This window comes from Pseudophryne corroboree, chromosome 6 (assembly GCF_028390025.1).
Source record: "Pseudophryne corroboree isolate aPseCor3 chromosome 6, aPseCor3.hap2, whole genome shotgun sequence".
Taxonomy (NCBI): Eukaryota; Metazoa; Chordata; class Amphibia; order Anura; family Myobatrachidae; genus Pseudophryne; species Pseudophryne corroboree.
In genome coordinates, this window is record NC_086449.1 from 280,170,800 (window position 1) to 280,185,834 (window position 15,035).

The following is a 15,035-nucleotide window of genomic DNA, read 5'->3' on the forward strand; positions in this document are numbered from 1 at the left end:
TGTTACAGCTCTGGGTCCAGGGGGTCAATGTGGTCCCTTACCTGGACGATCTTCTGATAAAGGCAAGATCCAGAGAACTTTTGTTGCTCCATATCGACCACACCATCCATCTTCTGTCGGACCACGGGTGGATCCTCCACTTACAGAATGCCCACCTGGAGCCCACTCAGAGGCTCCTGTTCCTGGGGATGTTGTTGGATACTGTGGCCCAGAAGGTGTTTCTAACAGTGGAAAAAGCGAAAAAACTTCAGGAAATGGTCTGCATGGTGCTCCGACCTTCTCGAGTGTCCATCCATCTTTGCATAAGATTGTTGGGAAAGATAGTCGCCTCCTACGAGGCGATCCAATATGGGAGGTTCCATACCAGAACGTTTCAGTTGGATCTCCTGAGCAAGTGGTCCGGATCACAGCTGAAGATGCACCGGATGATTCGGCTGTCACCTCAGGCCAGGATTTCCCTCCTGTTGTGGCTACAGTCCTCCAATCTCCTGGAGGGCAGGAGTTTCGGAATTCAAGATTGGACCCTCCTCACGACGGATGCGAGTCTGAGAGGATGGGGAGTTGTCACCCAAGGGTCGCAGTTCCAGGGGAGGTGTTCAGCCCACGAAATCAACATTATGGAACTTCGGGCGATCTACAATGCTCTACTTCAAGCCTCTCTTCTGCTCAAAGATCTCGCAATCCAGGTGCAGTCGGACAACGCCACAGCACTGGCGTACATCAATCGGCAAGTAGTGACAAGAAGCAGAGCCTGCATGCGAGAGGTGTCAAAGATATGTCTCTGGGCGGAAAGAAATGTAAGAACCATGTCAGCAATCTTCATTCTGGGTGTGGACAACTGGGAGGCGGACTTCCTGAGTCGTCACGATTTCTACCCGGGGGAGTGGGGGCTCCACTGTCTGGTGTTCCAGCAGATCATCAACCGGTGGGGTTGCCCACAAATAGACCTGATGTCTTCTCGTCTCAACAAGAAACTTTCCTGGTATTGCACGTGGACCAGGGACCCTCAGGCGAGTGGTGGGACACGCTGTCGTCGCCTTAGCCGTACCAGCTGGTTTACCTGTTTCCTTCGATCCCATTGCTTCCATGAGTGCTAAAGTGAATCGGGAATCAAGGTGTCCAGGCAGTTCTACTTGCCCCAGATTGTCCTCGGAGGGCGTAGTCTGCGGATCTTCTGGACATGTCCATCCAAGACCCCTGGCTTTTATCACTAAGAAGAGATCTTCTTCAACAAGGACAGTTCGTCTACCCAGACTTACAGTGTCTTCGTTTGACGGCATGTAGGTTGAGCAGAACATCCTAGCTCTCAAAGGCCTTTCCGAGAAGGTTGTTGCAACCATGGTGCAGGCCAGAAAACCTGTGACGTCAAAACTTTATCATCATATCTGGAGGCGATATGTCTCTTGGTGCGAGGAACGCATGTATCCGCCTGCTGAGTTTCTCTTGGGATGTTTCCTACGTTTCCTGCAGGCTGGTGTGGATAAGGGCTTAAGTCTGGGTTCTATTAAGGTCCAGATTTCAGCCCTCTCCATTTTCTTCCAGAAGAAATTGGCAGCATTGCCAGAAGTTCAGACCTTCTTGCAAGGAGTACATCACATACAACCACCGTTTGTGCCACCCACGGCACCCTGGGATTTGGATGTGGTGTTGAAATTTCTACAGTCCTCCTGGTTTGAACTTCTGGTGACAGTAGAAGACAAGTACCTCACGTGAAAAACGATGATGTTACTGGCCCTGGCTTCTGCTCGCCGTGTCTCGGAATTGGGGGCCTTATCGTGTAAAAGTCCCTGCTTGGTCTTTTATGAGGACAGAGCGGAGCTCCAGACTAGACAGCAGTACTTGCCGAAGGTTGTCTCCGCATTCCACCTGAATCAACCTATTGTGGTCCCATCCTGTTCTGACGCTTCTACTCCTCCGGAGACTTTGGATGTTGTGCGTGCTTTGAAAATCGATGTCAGGTGCACAGCTCGGGTCAGAAAGACGAATTCTTTATTCATGCTTTTTATGATGCGCAGAAAAAGGGTTGTCCTGCTTCAGAGCAGTCTATTGCTCGTTGGATTAGGCTTACTATCCATCAGGCCTATGTGTCGGCAGCCTTACCTGTTCCACAGTCTCTAAAGGCCCATTCTACAAGATCAGTGGGCTTTTCCTGGGCGGCTGCCTGTGGAGTCTCGGCCCTGCAACTATGCCGAGCTGCTACCTGGTCGGGGACGAACATTTTTTTGAAATTATACAGATTTGATACCCTGGCCAAAGAGGATACACAGTTTGGGCAGGCGGTGCTGCAGCAGTCTCCGCACGTTCTCGCCCATTCTGGAAGCTTTGGGACGTCCCCATTGTACTAGTTCTCCCCAATATCCCTTATGGATGCTAAAGAAAATAGGATTTTAATACCTCCCGGTAAATCCTTTTCTCATAGTCCATAAGGGATATTGGGCGCCCGCCTCAGTGCGTTTACTTTTCTGCAGGTTCTTGTTCTGTAGTTATCTGTTCAGTTTGCTGCTGTTGTTACCAGTCATTGCTGGTTGTGGTGTGCTGGTGTTTAATCTCACCACCTTTTGTTATCTTGTTCATTCTCTCATATATGTCCTTTCTCCTTCGGGCACGTTTTTACCTATAACTGCCTGTGGGAGGGGGCATAGAGGGGATGAGCCAGCACACCCAGTGAAGAAATTTAAAGTGCATTGGCTCCTTTGGACCCCGTCTATACCCTATCGTACTAGTTCTCCCCAATATACCTTATGGACTACGAGAAAAGGATTTACCGATAGATATTAAAATCCTATTTTCACTGCTAGAGTTAAACTGGGTACACACTGGCCGATATATTGGCGGTTCAAGACGATATGTTGGGAGCCCGCCGGCGGGTGTGTGTAGACGTTACATTTGTGAGCGACGTTGTTCACAGACCTATCGCGTCAGCTCTGCAGCACAGCTGATGGCCAATATATTGTCACATCTGGCTGTGTGTACGGACAGCCAGCTGACTGCCTGTACACTTGCTGCAGGGACTGCCGACACAGCTGGGCAGGCAAATTCAAATGCCCATCAAGCTGTGACAGGACGACATATCGATCTGCCGATCGGGAAGTATATATACTTACTGGATCAGCTGCTCCATCTGTGTGACCTCGCGTCCGCCAACGTGACGTTTTAATTTGCACCCAGCTTTAGAATCTTGTAAAAGGTTTTTCTTCTCCTTTGTTAGAGAATTTTTTAATAGTACAGTAAGCTTATCCATTGCACTCCTAATTTATTTACTTGTTTCTTATTGCAACTGATTTTTTATGGACGTGTTTTTATTACAAGGGTTCAAAAATAATTACTTATATTTCATTTAATAATTTGGTTCATTTGGCTAATTACCAGATTGTTCTCTACCAACAGTCAGACCAGGTTGTAATCAGACTGCTGTTCAGAGGTATTACATAGAACACAATTGGTTAAAATAAGGAAGAGCCTTGTATACAAACTTGTATATTAAAGCTGTATTACAAAATGAAAGTACTTAATGGGGATAATTTCCATGCTTAATTGATGTACAAGCTTACCCTATTATCTTGGGAGACCTTTAATATGCAAGTCTAATACTGAGCTCCCCCCTCATCTAAACACATTTTTATTCAGAGTCTGTTGAAGATGGGTGCACTTTTTAGAAAACACAATTTAAAACAATTTTAACCTGGTTGTTGGTGGGCTCTTTAAAGGTTTTAATGTATCTCATAATCCATCTGTATGTAAATACAATTCAAATTACACTATTATTATAATAATAATAATAGTAATAACATGATCTACTACTGGAGTTGGTAGCAGTGACTTCTGGGAAGTGTTATAGCATTCATCCCTGTGGATTGTTGGATGTGCTGAGGATGGTTGCTCTGTAGGACCATCTTAACAGCATTGAAGGCCCTGGGCAAAGCAATGTACTGGTGCCCCTATCCACCCATTCGCAGGAATAAATGGAAAAACAAATGATCATAAATGACCCCTCCTGCGGTCCAGCACTGTCTCTCCACATGCATCAATCCAGTGAATAGCCGTCAGCACTTTGATTTGGTGGATAGTACCATCCATCCGCCAATCAGCATGCTTGACAGCCTTTCATTGTCCTGCAGGCTGAGAGGAAGGTAGAAAATGCTGCCTTGCTGTTTTGATTGTGTGTAATTCACAATCGGAGTGGCTGGGCAGCATTCTCAACCTACCTCCCAAGAAGCTCCAGAGGCACAAGCCTCAGGGGCAGATGCCCCCCAGCCCGTCCCGCCCATGCTGAAAGGCCCCTAGAATTGTGGGGCCCCCAAGCAGCTTTGACTTATGGTAATACACGTTCTCAGCTAGTATCAGCATTTTATTCATTGCACTATTGTTTTCTAGCAGCACAGGTATTGAGCCACTTTCTATAATGCTTTAGGCTTATCCACGTGCCATTTTGCATGGGCATTTCATTCGGAAGCTGAGGAAGAATTAATCAACATGATCCCTGCTATTCAGAGAGGTGATCCACTGTGGTCTGAACTTAGAGCAATGGGAATTGGCTGGTGGGTGAGGAATATAAACACACTCCGCAGATGCATAGAAAAGGTAAGGTACTCAAAATAACGACATCTTATTGATTACTGATTGTTATGCACAGTTTATTAGTTTCTTCCTACCTGATGAGAAAATAAAAAGGACAATGCAACTGGAAATCAACGTGTTGAATTATGCAAAAATGGTAGTAAATTCCCATTATATCTCATAACTGAAACCTATTTCCTACATACAACTATAAGCTTTTGTATTTTCACTTTTTCTTTAACGTCCTTGAGGATGCCGGGACTCCGTAAGGACCATGGGGAATAGACGGGCTCCGCAGGAGATAGGGCACTTTAAGAAAGCTTTGGATTCTGGGTGTGCACTGGCTCCTCCCTCTATGACCCTCCTCCAGACCTTAGTTTTACACTGTGCCCAGAGCAAGATGGGTGCACTGTAGAGAGCTCTCTAGAGTTCTCTGCTTGAAAGCATTTTTGTTTGGATTTTTCTTCTACTTTTTACTACTTTTTCACAGGGAGCACTGCTGGCAACAGGCTCCCTGCATCGAGGGACTCGGGAGAGAGGAGCAGACCTTCTTCTCAAAGATAGGCTCTGCTTCCTCGGCTACTGGACACCATTAGCTCCAGAGGGGGTGAACGCAGGTTCTTACTGGGCGTCCACCCCCGGAGCTGCGCCGCCGTTCTCCTCAGAGCCAGAAGTACAGAAGTCCGAAGACGTCTCAGGCGGCAGAAGCCTTCAGCTTCACTGAGGTAACGCACAGCACTGCAGCTGTGCGTCATTGCCCCCATACACCTCACACACTCCGGTCACTGTAAGGGTGCAGGGCGCAGGGGGGGGCGCCCTGGGCAGCAATATAAACCTCTGCATGGCAAAAAGACTATATACATGTACAGGTGGGCTCTGTACATGTATATAATAAAAGAGCCCCCGACATATTTTCCTAAGTTTGAGCGGGACAGAAGCCCGCCGCCGAGGGGGCGGGGCTTCTCCCTCAGCACTCACCAGCACCATTTTCTCTCCACAGCACTGCTGAGAGAAAGCTCCCCGGACTCTCCCCTGCTTACACACGGTGAAAGGGTGCTTAAAAGAGGGGGGGCACATAATTGGCGGTTTACATATTACACAGCGCTGTTGGGGAAAAACATTTTGTGTTGGTCTCCAGGGTTATTGCGCTGGGGTGTGTGCTGGCATACTCTCTCTCTGTCTCTCTCAAAGGGCCTTGACAGGGATACTGTCTTCAGAAAAGGGGTTCCCTGTGTGTGTGAAGTGTCGGTACGCGTGTGTCGACATGTTTGACGAGGAAGGCTCGCTTACTGTGGAGGGGGAGTGTTTGAATATCAGGTCGCCGTCGGCAACGCCGACACCGGAATGGGTGGATATGCTGAATGTCTTGAATGCAAATGTAAATCTATTGCATAAAAGGTTAGACAAGGCAGAAGCTAGGGATCAGTCAGGTACCCAGTCCATGCCTGTCCCTGTAGCGCCAGGCCCGTCGGGGTCTCAGAAGCGCACCATATCCCAGATCGATGACACAGATACCGACACAGATTCTGACTCTAGTGTCGACTATGAAGATGCAAAATTACAGCCGAAGGTGGCTAAGGGTATACGGTACATGATTATGGCCATTAAAGAGGTTTTGCATATTACTGAGGAACCCCCTGTCCCTGACACGAGGGTACACATGTATAAAGAGAAAAAGCCTGAAGTCACTTTTCCATCATCATTTGAGTTAAGTGAATTGTGCGAAAAGGCTTGGGACTCTCCAGATAGGAGACCACAAGTTCCCAAAAGGATTCTTATGGCGTATCCCTTTCCACAAACTGATAGGATACGCTGGGAATCTTCACCAAAAGTGGACAAGGCGCTGACACGCTTGTCCAAAAAGGTGGCACTGCCTTCTCAGGATACGGCTTCCCTCAAGGAACCGGCTGATCGCAGGCAGGAAATTACCTTGAAGCACATTTACACTCACTCCGGTACTATTGCTAGACCGGCTATGGCGTCGGCCTGGGTTTGTAGTGCAGTTGTGGCATGGGCAGATTCCTTATCTGCGGAGATTGACACCTTAGATAGGAATGCCATTCAAATGACCATAGAGCATATCAGAGATGCTGCCTTGTATATGAGAGATGCTCAGAGAGACATTTGTTTATTAAGCTCCAGAATAAATGCTATGTCTATTTCTGCTAGGCGACTCCTGTGGACCCGGCAGTAGGAGATGCCGATTCTAAGCGGCACATGGAGTCCTTGCCGTACAAGGGGGAGGAGTTGTTTGGAGACGGCCTCTCGGACCTAGTCTCTACGGCTACGGCTGGTAAGTCGAATTTCTTACCTTATGTCCCCCCGCAGCATACTAAGAAGGCACCTCATTATCAAATGCAGTCCTTTCGTTCCAATAAAAACAAGAAGGTGCGGGGATCGTCCTTTGTTACCAGAGGAAAAGGCAGGGGAAAGAAGCTGCACACAGCTAGTTCCCAAGAGCAGAAGTCCTCCCCTGCGTCTGCAAAATCCACCGCATGACGCTGGGGCTTCCCGGGGGGAGGCAGATCTGGTGGGGGCTCGTCTTCGGTTTTTCAGCCACGTCTGGGTTCAATCGCAGGTGGATTCCTGGGCAATAGAGATTGTTGCTCAGGGATACAGGCTGGAATTCGAAGACTTGCCTCCTCGCCGGTTTTTCAAATCGGCTCTGCCGACTTCCCCGTCAGAGAGGGAGTAAGTGTTGACAGCAATCCAAAAATTGTATGTTCAACAGGTGATTGTCACAGTTCCTCATCTCCAGCAGGGAGAGAGATTTTATTCAACCCTGTTTGTGGTCCCGAAACCGGACGGTTCGGTCAGGCCCATTTTAAACCTGAAATCTCTGAACTCGTACTTGAAAAGGTTCAAGTTCAAAATGGAATCACTCCGGGCGGTCATCGCCAGCCTGGAGGGGGGGGATTGGATGGTGTCCCTGGACATAAAGGATGCATACCTTCATGTTCCAATATTCCCCCCTCATCAGGCATTCCTGAGATTTGCAGTGCAGGACTGTCACTACCAATTTCAGATGTTGCCGTTTGGGCTTTCCACGGCCCCGAGGATTTTCACCAAGGTAATGGCGGAAATGATGGTGCTCCTGCGAAGGCAGGGGGTCACAATTATCCCATACTTGGACGATCTCCTAATAAAGGCGAGATCTCGGGAGAAGTTGCTGGACAGCGTGTCTCTGTCCATGAAGACGTTGCAGCTACACGGCTGGATTCTCAATATACCGAAGTCCCAGCTAGTTCCTACAACGCGTCTGACCTTTCTGGGCCTGATCCTAGACACAGACCAGAAAAAAGTTTTTCTTCCGATCGAAAAGGTTCAGGAACTCATGACCATGGTCAGGAACCTATTGAAACCAAAGAAGGTTTCAGTGCATCAGTGCACGCGGGTCCTGGGGAAGATGGTGGCTTCATACGAGGCCATCCCTTTCGGCAGATTCCATGCGAGGACTTTTCAATGGGACCTTTTGGACAAGTGGTCCAGGTCCCATTTACAAATGCATCAAAGGATCACCCTGTCTCCCAGGACCAGGGTATCTCTCCTGTGTTGACTGAACAGTGCTCACCTTCTAGAGGGTCGCAGGTTCGGCATTCAGGACTGGGTCCTGGTAACCACGGACGCAAGCCTCCGGGGCTGGGGAGCAGTGGCACTGGGAAGATATTTCCAAGGTCTCTGGTCAAGCCTGGAGACTTGTCTCCACATCATCGTCCTGGAGTTGAGGGCCATATACAACGCCCTGCGCCAAGCGGAGAACTTACTTCAGAGAAGACCGGTTCTGATTCAGTCAGACAATGTCACGGCAGTGGCTCATATAAACCGCCAAGGCGGAACAAGGAGCAGAGTGGCCATGGCAGAAGCGACCAGGATTCTACGCTGGGCGGAAGGCCATGTAAGCGCGCTGTCCGCTGTGTTCATCCCAGGGGTGGACAACTGGGAGGCGGACTTCCTCAGCAGGCACGACCTGCCTCCGGGGGAGTGGGAACTTCATCAAGAAGTCGTTGCACAGATCGCGGATCGGTGGGGCTTGCCTCAAATAGACATGATGGCGTCCCGTCTCAACAAAAAGCTAAAGCGGTATTGCGCCAGGTCAAGGGACCCTCAGGCGGTAGCGGTAGACGCTCTGGTGACACCTTGGGTGTTCAGATCGGTCTATGTGTTTTCTTCTCTTCCTCTCATACCCAAGGTGTTGAGAATTGTAAGAATAAGCAAGGTCAGAACAATCCTCATTGTTCCAGATTGGCCACGGAGGACTTGGTATCCGGAACTACAAGAGTTGCTCACAGAAGATCCGTGGCCTCTTCCTCTAAGGCAGGACCTGCTGCAGCAGGGGCCCTGTCTGTTCCATCATGCATAGGAGACCACAAATAGGTTGAACTCGATGGACAATTGTCTTTTTTCGACCTCAGATACTATGTTACTTACCGCGGCTGCGTTTGACGGCATGGCGGTTGAACGCCGGATCCTAGCGGAAAAAGGAATTCCAGAGGAAGTCATTCCTACCCTGATCAAGGCTAGAAAAGACGTGACGTTAAAACATTATCACCGTATATGGCGGAAATATGTTTCTTGGTGTGAGGCCAGAGCTGCTCCTACGGAGGAGTTCCATTTGGGCCGTCTACTTCACTTCCTTCAAACAGGAGTGACCTTGGGCCTAAAATTAGGGTCCATAAAGGTCCAGATTTCGGCCTTATCCATTTTCTTTCAAAGAGAATTAGCCTCTCTTCCTGAGGTACAGACTTTTGTGAAGGAGGTGCTGCATATTCAGCCTCCCTTTGTGCCTCCGGTGGCGCCTTGGGATCTTAACGTGGTGTTACGTTTCCTCAAGTCACCTTGGTTTGAACCACTTAAAACTGTGGAGTTGAAATACCTCACATGGAAAGTGGTCATGTTGTTGGCGTTAGCTTCGGCAAGACGTGTTTCAGAATTGGCTGCTTTAACGCATAAAAGCCCATACTTGGTTTTTCACGTGGATAGGGCAGAGTTGAGGACTCGTCCTCACTTTCTGCCAAAAGTGGTCTCATCTTTTCATGTGAACCAACCTATTGTCGTGACTGTGGCTACAAGGGACTTGGAGGATTCTTAGTCCCTGGATGTAGTCAGGGCTTTGAAGATTTATGTGACCAGAACGGCTCGGATCAGGAAGACTGAAGCTTTGTTTGTTCTGTATGCGGCCAACAAGGTTGGTGCCCCTGCTTCAAAGCAGACTATTGCTCGCTGGATCTGTAACACGATTCAGCAGGCGCATTCTACGGCAGGATTGCCGTTACCGAAATCGGTTAAGGCCCACTCCACTAGAAAAGTGGGCTCTTCTTGGGCGGCTGGCCGAGGGGTCTCTGCATTACAGTTGTGCCAAGCAGCTACTTGGTCGGGGACAAACACCTTTGCAAAGTTCTATAAGTTTGATACCCTGGCTGAGGAGGACCTTCTGTTTGCTCAATCGGTGCTGCAGAGTCATCCGCACTCTCCCGCCCGTTTGGGAGCTTTGGTATAATCCCCATGGTCCTTACGGAGTCCCAGCATCCTCAAGGACGTTAGAGAAAATAAGATTTTACTTACCGGTAAATCTATTTCTCGTAGTCCGTAGAGGATGCTGGGCGCCCGTCCCAAGTGCGGACTTCTTCTGCAAGACTTGTATATAGTTATTGCTTACATAAGGGTTATGTTATAGTTTTCGGTGATACCGTGGCTATGTTGTTGTTCATACTGTTAACTGGGTAAGTTATCACAAGTTATACGGTGTGATTGGTGTGGCTGGTATGAATCTCGCCCTTAGATTTACAAAAATCCTTCCTCGTACTGTAGATCTCCTCTGGGCAGTTTCCCTAACTGAGGTCTGGAGGAGGGTCATAGAGGGAGGAGCCAGTGCACACCCAGAATCCAAAGCTTTCTTAAAGTGCCCTATCTCCTGCGGAGCCCGTCTATTCCCCATGGTCCTTACGGAGTCCCAGCATCCTCTACGGACTACGAGAAATAGATTTACCGGTAAGTAAAATCTTATTTTTTCATTTTCTTTATATTTTAGGTAGTTATTAGTCAGCAATACAAATGTTATTTGGGTACTGTCTTTGTCTCATGGCCTTTTTGGCCAGTTCTGAACCAACAGTATTATGTGCACACCCTCCTTTACATTCTTTAGAGCTTGTGATAGCATTGTTGTCATGTACAACAGGTCATTTAGACCAGCTCTACCTTTTAGTTTAATGCCATTATGTCAAAATCCGCCTGACCTTATTTACTTTCAGTCTGCTAGGAACACTTCAAGATGTAGAGCATGCCTGCTAAAACAAAGACCAAACACAAAGTCTGAATTCTCCACCCATGTTATGAACACAGCCAAGATTGCTTGAACATTTTGTTACATACAGTGCATCACCTGGGTAGTCTTGGCGCCATGATAATGGTTAATGTATGCCACCCCATTGGTATTGCCTGACTGAATCTCCATGCAATCTCCCCATGCAATAGATGATATTGTCATACTAGACCATTTAACAATGCTCTCAGTTGTAGCAACTTTATAGAGGGAGCTTTGTCTCTTGAGACCAAAGGCCCTGATAATTAACCTGAAGAGCAACAGTACTTCAGCCCTGAAGGCTGGTATTTATCATCACTATTATCCAGTACTAAAGGGATGACCTCTAGGTTATCTGTCTTGAGCCTTTATAGACTGGCCATTTGAGAGAGTCTGCTGAAATGGCTGGTCAAGTGATGTTCTAAGTTGTTCCATATAAATTTTAGCATGCTCTGAATTGTACTGAAGTAGCATATTGTACACGTCACAGATAGAGGCCTTCTTCCTTAACACCTTCTGCACGGATATTCTTCTGAGAACCAATTGAGACATTATCAGTCTTGTAATAAGAGAATCTTGTCTTTCTGGAACAATACTTTCTTATGTCTAGTGGGTGGTAGCAGGGGATAAAAGTTGTTGGCATCCCTCTTGACACATTGCTTCATCGTATCAGCAGGATAGCATTTAGATATATTTTATATATTTGACAGGTTGCCAAGGCAGCTTTTCAAAGAAACAATGAACCATTAGATGCTGCAGTTTTCTACCTTGCAATGAAGAAGAAAGCTGTTCTCTGGGGCTTATTCAGGTAAGTGGCATCTAATATAATTAAGCTTTGAATGCCATTACCTACAAATACTAAAACCTTGTTAGTGTCTAAAAATAGAATTCATGGTTACATCCTTTAAATGAATGTCGGACTATGTTTCTGGAAGTTTTAATAGCTGTTAGATGGGCAATCATGTTTTTTTTCATGTTTTGTTGTTTACCTGAGAAGCCGAAGATCTGCATATCAACTTCGGTGCCTATATAGCTATATTACTGTAGAAAATAAATCATCTTTGTATTTCTAGGTAGCATATATTTTCCATCTAGTTGAAGGTTAGTAAAATAGACAATTCTGCAAAGAATGCTTGTTTTACCTGCATACTTGCATTCGGGATGGTACTGAGATCCCTGCGCTTGGGATGCCAGCAGTCAGAATACCGACAGCGGCATTCCAACACTTAGGATCCTGACACCTACTTGGTAAGTATAGTACCCCTAATCCCTAACCCTCCATTCCTACATCCTGACCCTAACCCTTCCTAGAAAACACAGTAACGTACCATTTTGTATGCAGGTACAGCCGCAGACACAGAGAGAATATAGGCATGCAGGATATAATTTTAATCAGCTGAGTCTGTGATGCGAATAAGATGCATTTATGACAGAAAAAGACGCCTGAAGATAACGGAGTTGCACAGAACCTGTCAGCTCACTCACGCCAGGCATCAGTCGCTACATGGTGTATTGAGGCAAGCTGTATGAGGACACATCTGTAGTTGGGGAGCTGCGTGTGAGCTCTCATCCTGCTCTGCCTTAGCTCCAGAAGGGGTCACTGCTTTACTACCAATAGAGTGTTCGATGCCTTGACTCTCAACACTGGCAGAAAGGCAAAACCAGAGTTTCTGAATCAGATTATGGTAGCCACAGCCTCCCGTTGGAGCACTGAGCTGCAGCTTGCACTAACAAATTTCCCCAGCACACGGTGCCTGCGGTCTCCTGTGACCATGTGACTAAGTGTGTTGCAAAATAATTAAAGGGTCACAGAGCCAGGGGCCCTCTGCGCAGTCTGTGACAGATCCTCTGAGCCAACTATATGGAAGTGAAACTGACGAACCTGTGATTCTAAATTGGGCTAAGTCCATGGTTCATGCCAATGACGAACTTGCACAACAAGACAGAGGCCAGCTCTCATCTGATTCCTTAACTGAACCTTTATGGGCCCAGAACGTTGGAAAGTGCCTTTCCAAAGAATTTGCGTCCATGGATAAAATACCAGCATCCACCAGGCCCACATCTAACAGAAACGGTTGCAACAGGCTCTGGCTGGTTTTCCCCAGGAAGAGGGGGAACTTGTTGACCCTTATTGGGAGTATGCTTCAGGTTGTAAGTAAGCGGCATCTGCAAACACTTAATATTCAAGAAAATTCTGAGGCTAGTTCTTCTTCCTTGTTTAAACAAGAAGAAACAATTAGCTATTTTTCCAGCTTTGTCACACTTTTCTGATATGAGTGTTGTCATAAAAAGTTTCAGATGTCTAGGCAGTTGTGGTTCTCTTACCCCTTTGCGGACGATGGCAACACTCCTTGGGAGGTTTCGGCTTGGGTTGATGTTCCAATAGCCAGATTGGCCCAAGGCCATGGTCATCCCTACAGTGTAGTTTGTAACTCTGAAGGATCAGACAAACAGTAAGAGTGAGGCCCTACTCAAGTCTGTGTTCGCTATTGCGGGAGCGTCATATCTTGGGTAGCTGACCCATAGTCTAAGCAAACTCTAGAGGTGGTTCTTTTTGTAGGGGGCTTTCTCTTTAGGCCAGAGCTCACTAAGAGTATAACTCAGATGACGGGGGGGGGGGGGGGGGGGGAGTCAAAATCCCTTATCTTCCTATCTCTGCACTTGTCTTTGTTTCTTTGGATTTACTGGCTGGGGCATATCCCACTCCATTGGGGGGATGCCCAGTTTCTCCCGTAAGGGTACATTTTCGAGCCGTGGTTCCACAGTTTCACGCCGTACCACTCCCAGACCATCAGAGAAGCAGACCACATAACATTCAGGGGCCTGTTCATTCAAATTTCCGGGATGTCTTGCTCCAGTCAGTACCAGACTTCTCAAGATTCCAGAGTTGTTGTCCTGGTTCTTTTACAACAGGTTGGGGTTTTACCTCTTTTTGATAGGCAAGCCGGACGGGATCTTCCAACCGACAATGAACATCAAGCAGCTGAATTCCCATATGTTTCTACCAAAATTCAAGATGGAGTCGATGTGCTTGGTCATCCGTGCAATGGAATGATGGGGAATTCAACCGCCCATAGGCATAAAGGATACTTATCTTCATTTTCTTATTTGGAAAGACCATCATCGATTTCTCCACTTGGCAGTGGAGCATCTACATTTTCCGTTTCAGGCCCTGCCCTTTGGTCTAGCCACAGTCCCCAGGGTTTTTTGGTTATGGCTCACCTGATCTCTTTAATGCTCCAAAATAATCACCATAATTTGTTGTATGGACGACCTTCTGAAAAATGCCCATTCAGAAGTACATCTGCAGTGAGCAGTTTCCATCTTTGTGAACCACGGCTGGATTCCGAATTACCACAAGTCTGACCTCATTCTTTCAGAGAATTATTTTCTTGGACCTTTTATTTGATGTCAGAAGGATTATCTCCTCACAAGGTTCAGGATTGGCAGTCCTTGGTGAGGTAACTTCTACAGCTGCCTCAGGTTTCGGTTCTCCGCTGTATGCAGCTTCTGGGAAAGATGAAAACTTCTTTCAAAGCGGTACCATACTCCAGGTTTCATGCTCTGTCTCTGCAGAGTAACATTTTACAATGTTGGTCCAGAACAGGATGCCGTCTTGACAGACAACTCTTCCATCTATCCTTTCAGATAAGTCTGTTTCTTCTGGGGTGGCTCCACACTCCAAATCTCTCTGAGTGGTCCCCCTTCTTGATCTGAGGTTGGGTGCTACTCACAAAAGATGCCAGCCTGACGGGCTCATGCGCTGTCACCCAGGGCCTCCAACTTCAAGTTCATTGGTCCATCAAAGAATCCACCCTCTCCATTAGCATTCTAGAGGAGAAGGTGGTCTAGAGCGGTGCTTCTGGCTCAGCTGGAACTATGTGGCAAGCCTACTCAGTAGGACAATGCATCACAGTGGCTTGGATTAACAAACCTGGCGGAAAATGGAGTCTTCAAGCAATGAAGGAGGTGACTCACGTACTCCTATGTATCGAAGATTGGGTCCTGCCATCTCAGTCATACACCTTCCCGGGGGGGAAAACTGAGAGGCGTACTTTCTCAGTCGCCACATCGTCCATCCCGGAATGGGAACTTCACCCGGAGGTGTTTCAACTAATTGTAGACTAGTGGCAGGTGCCGGGCATTGATTTCATGGCCTCTTAATTGAACAAAAGGGTTG

General features: G+C 47.4%; 1 protein-coding gene across 2 annotated transcripts in view; it reads left to right on the forward strand.

The window, feature by feature from the left end:
- Positions 1 to 15,035, forward strand: part of DMXL2 (Dmx like 2) — a 401,239-nt gene that overhangs the window by 221,523 nt on the left and 164,681 nt on the right. For both annotated transcript variants that reach the window (XM_063926075.1, XM_063926076.1), the window contains exons 20-21: positions 4,412 to 4,581; positions 11,566 to 11,663. In XM_063926075.1, coding sequence (XP_063782145.1) covers positions 4,412 to 4,581; positions 11,566 to 11,663 — 268 coding nt within the window. The remainder of the gene's footprint in view (positions 1 to 4,411; positions 4,582 to 11,565; positions 11,664 to 15,035) is intronic.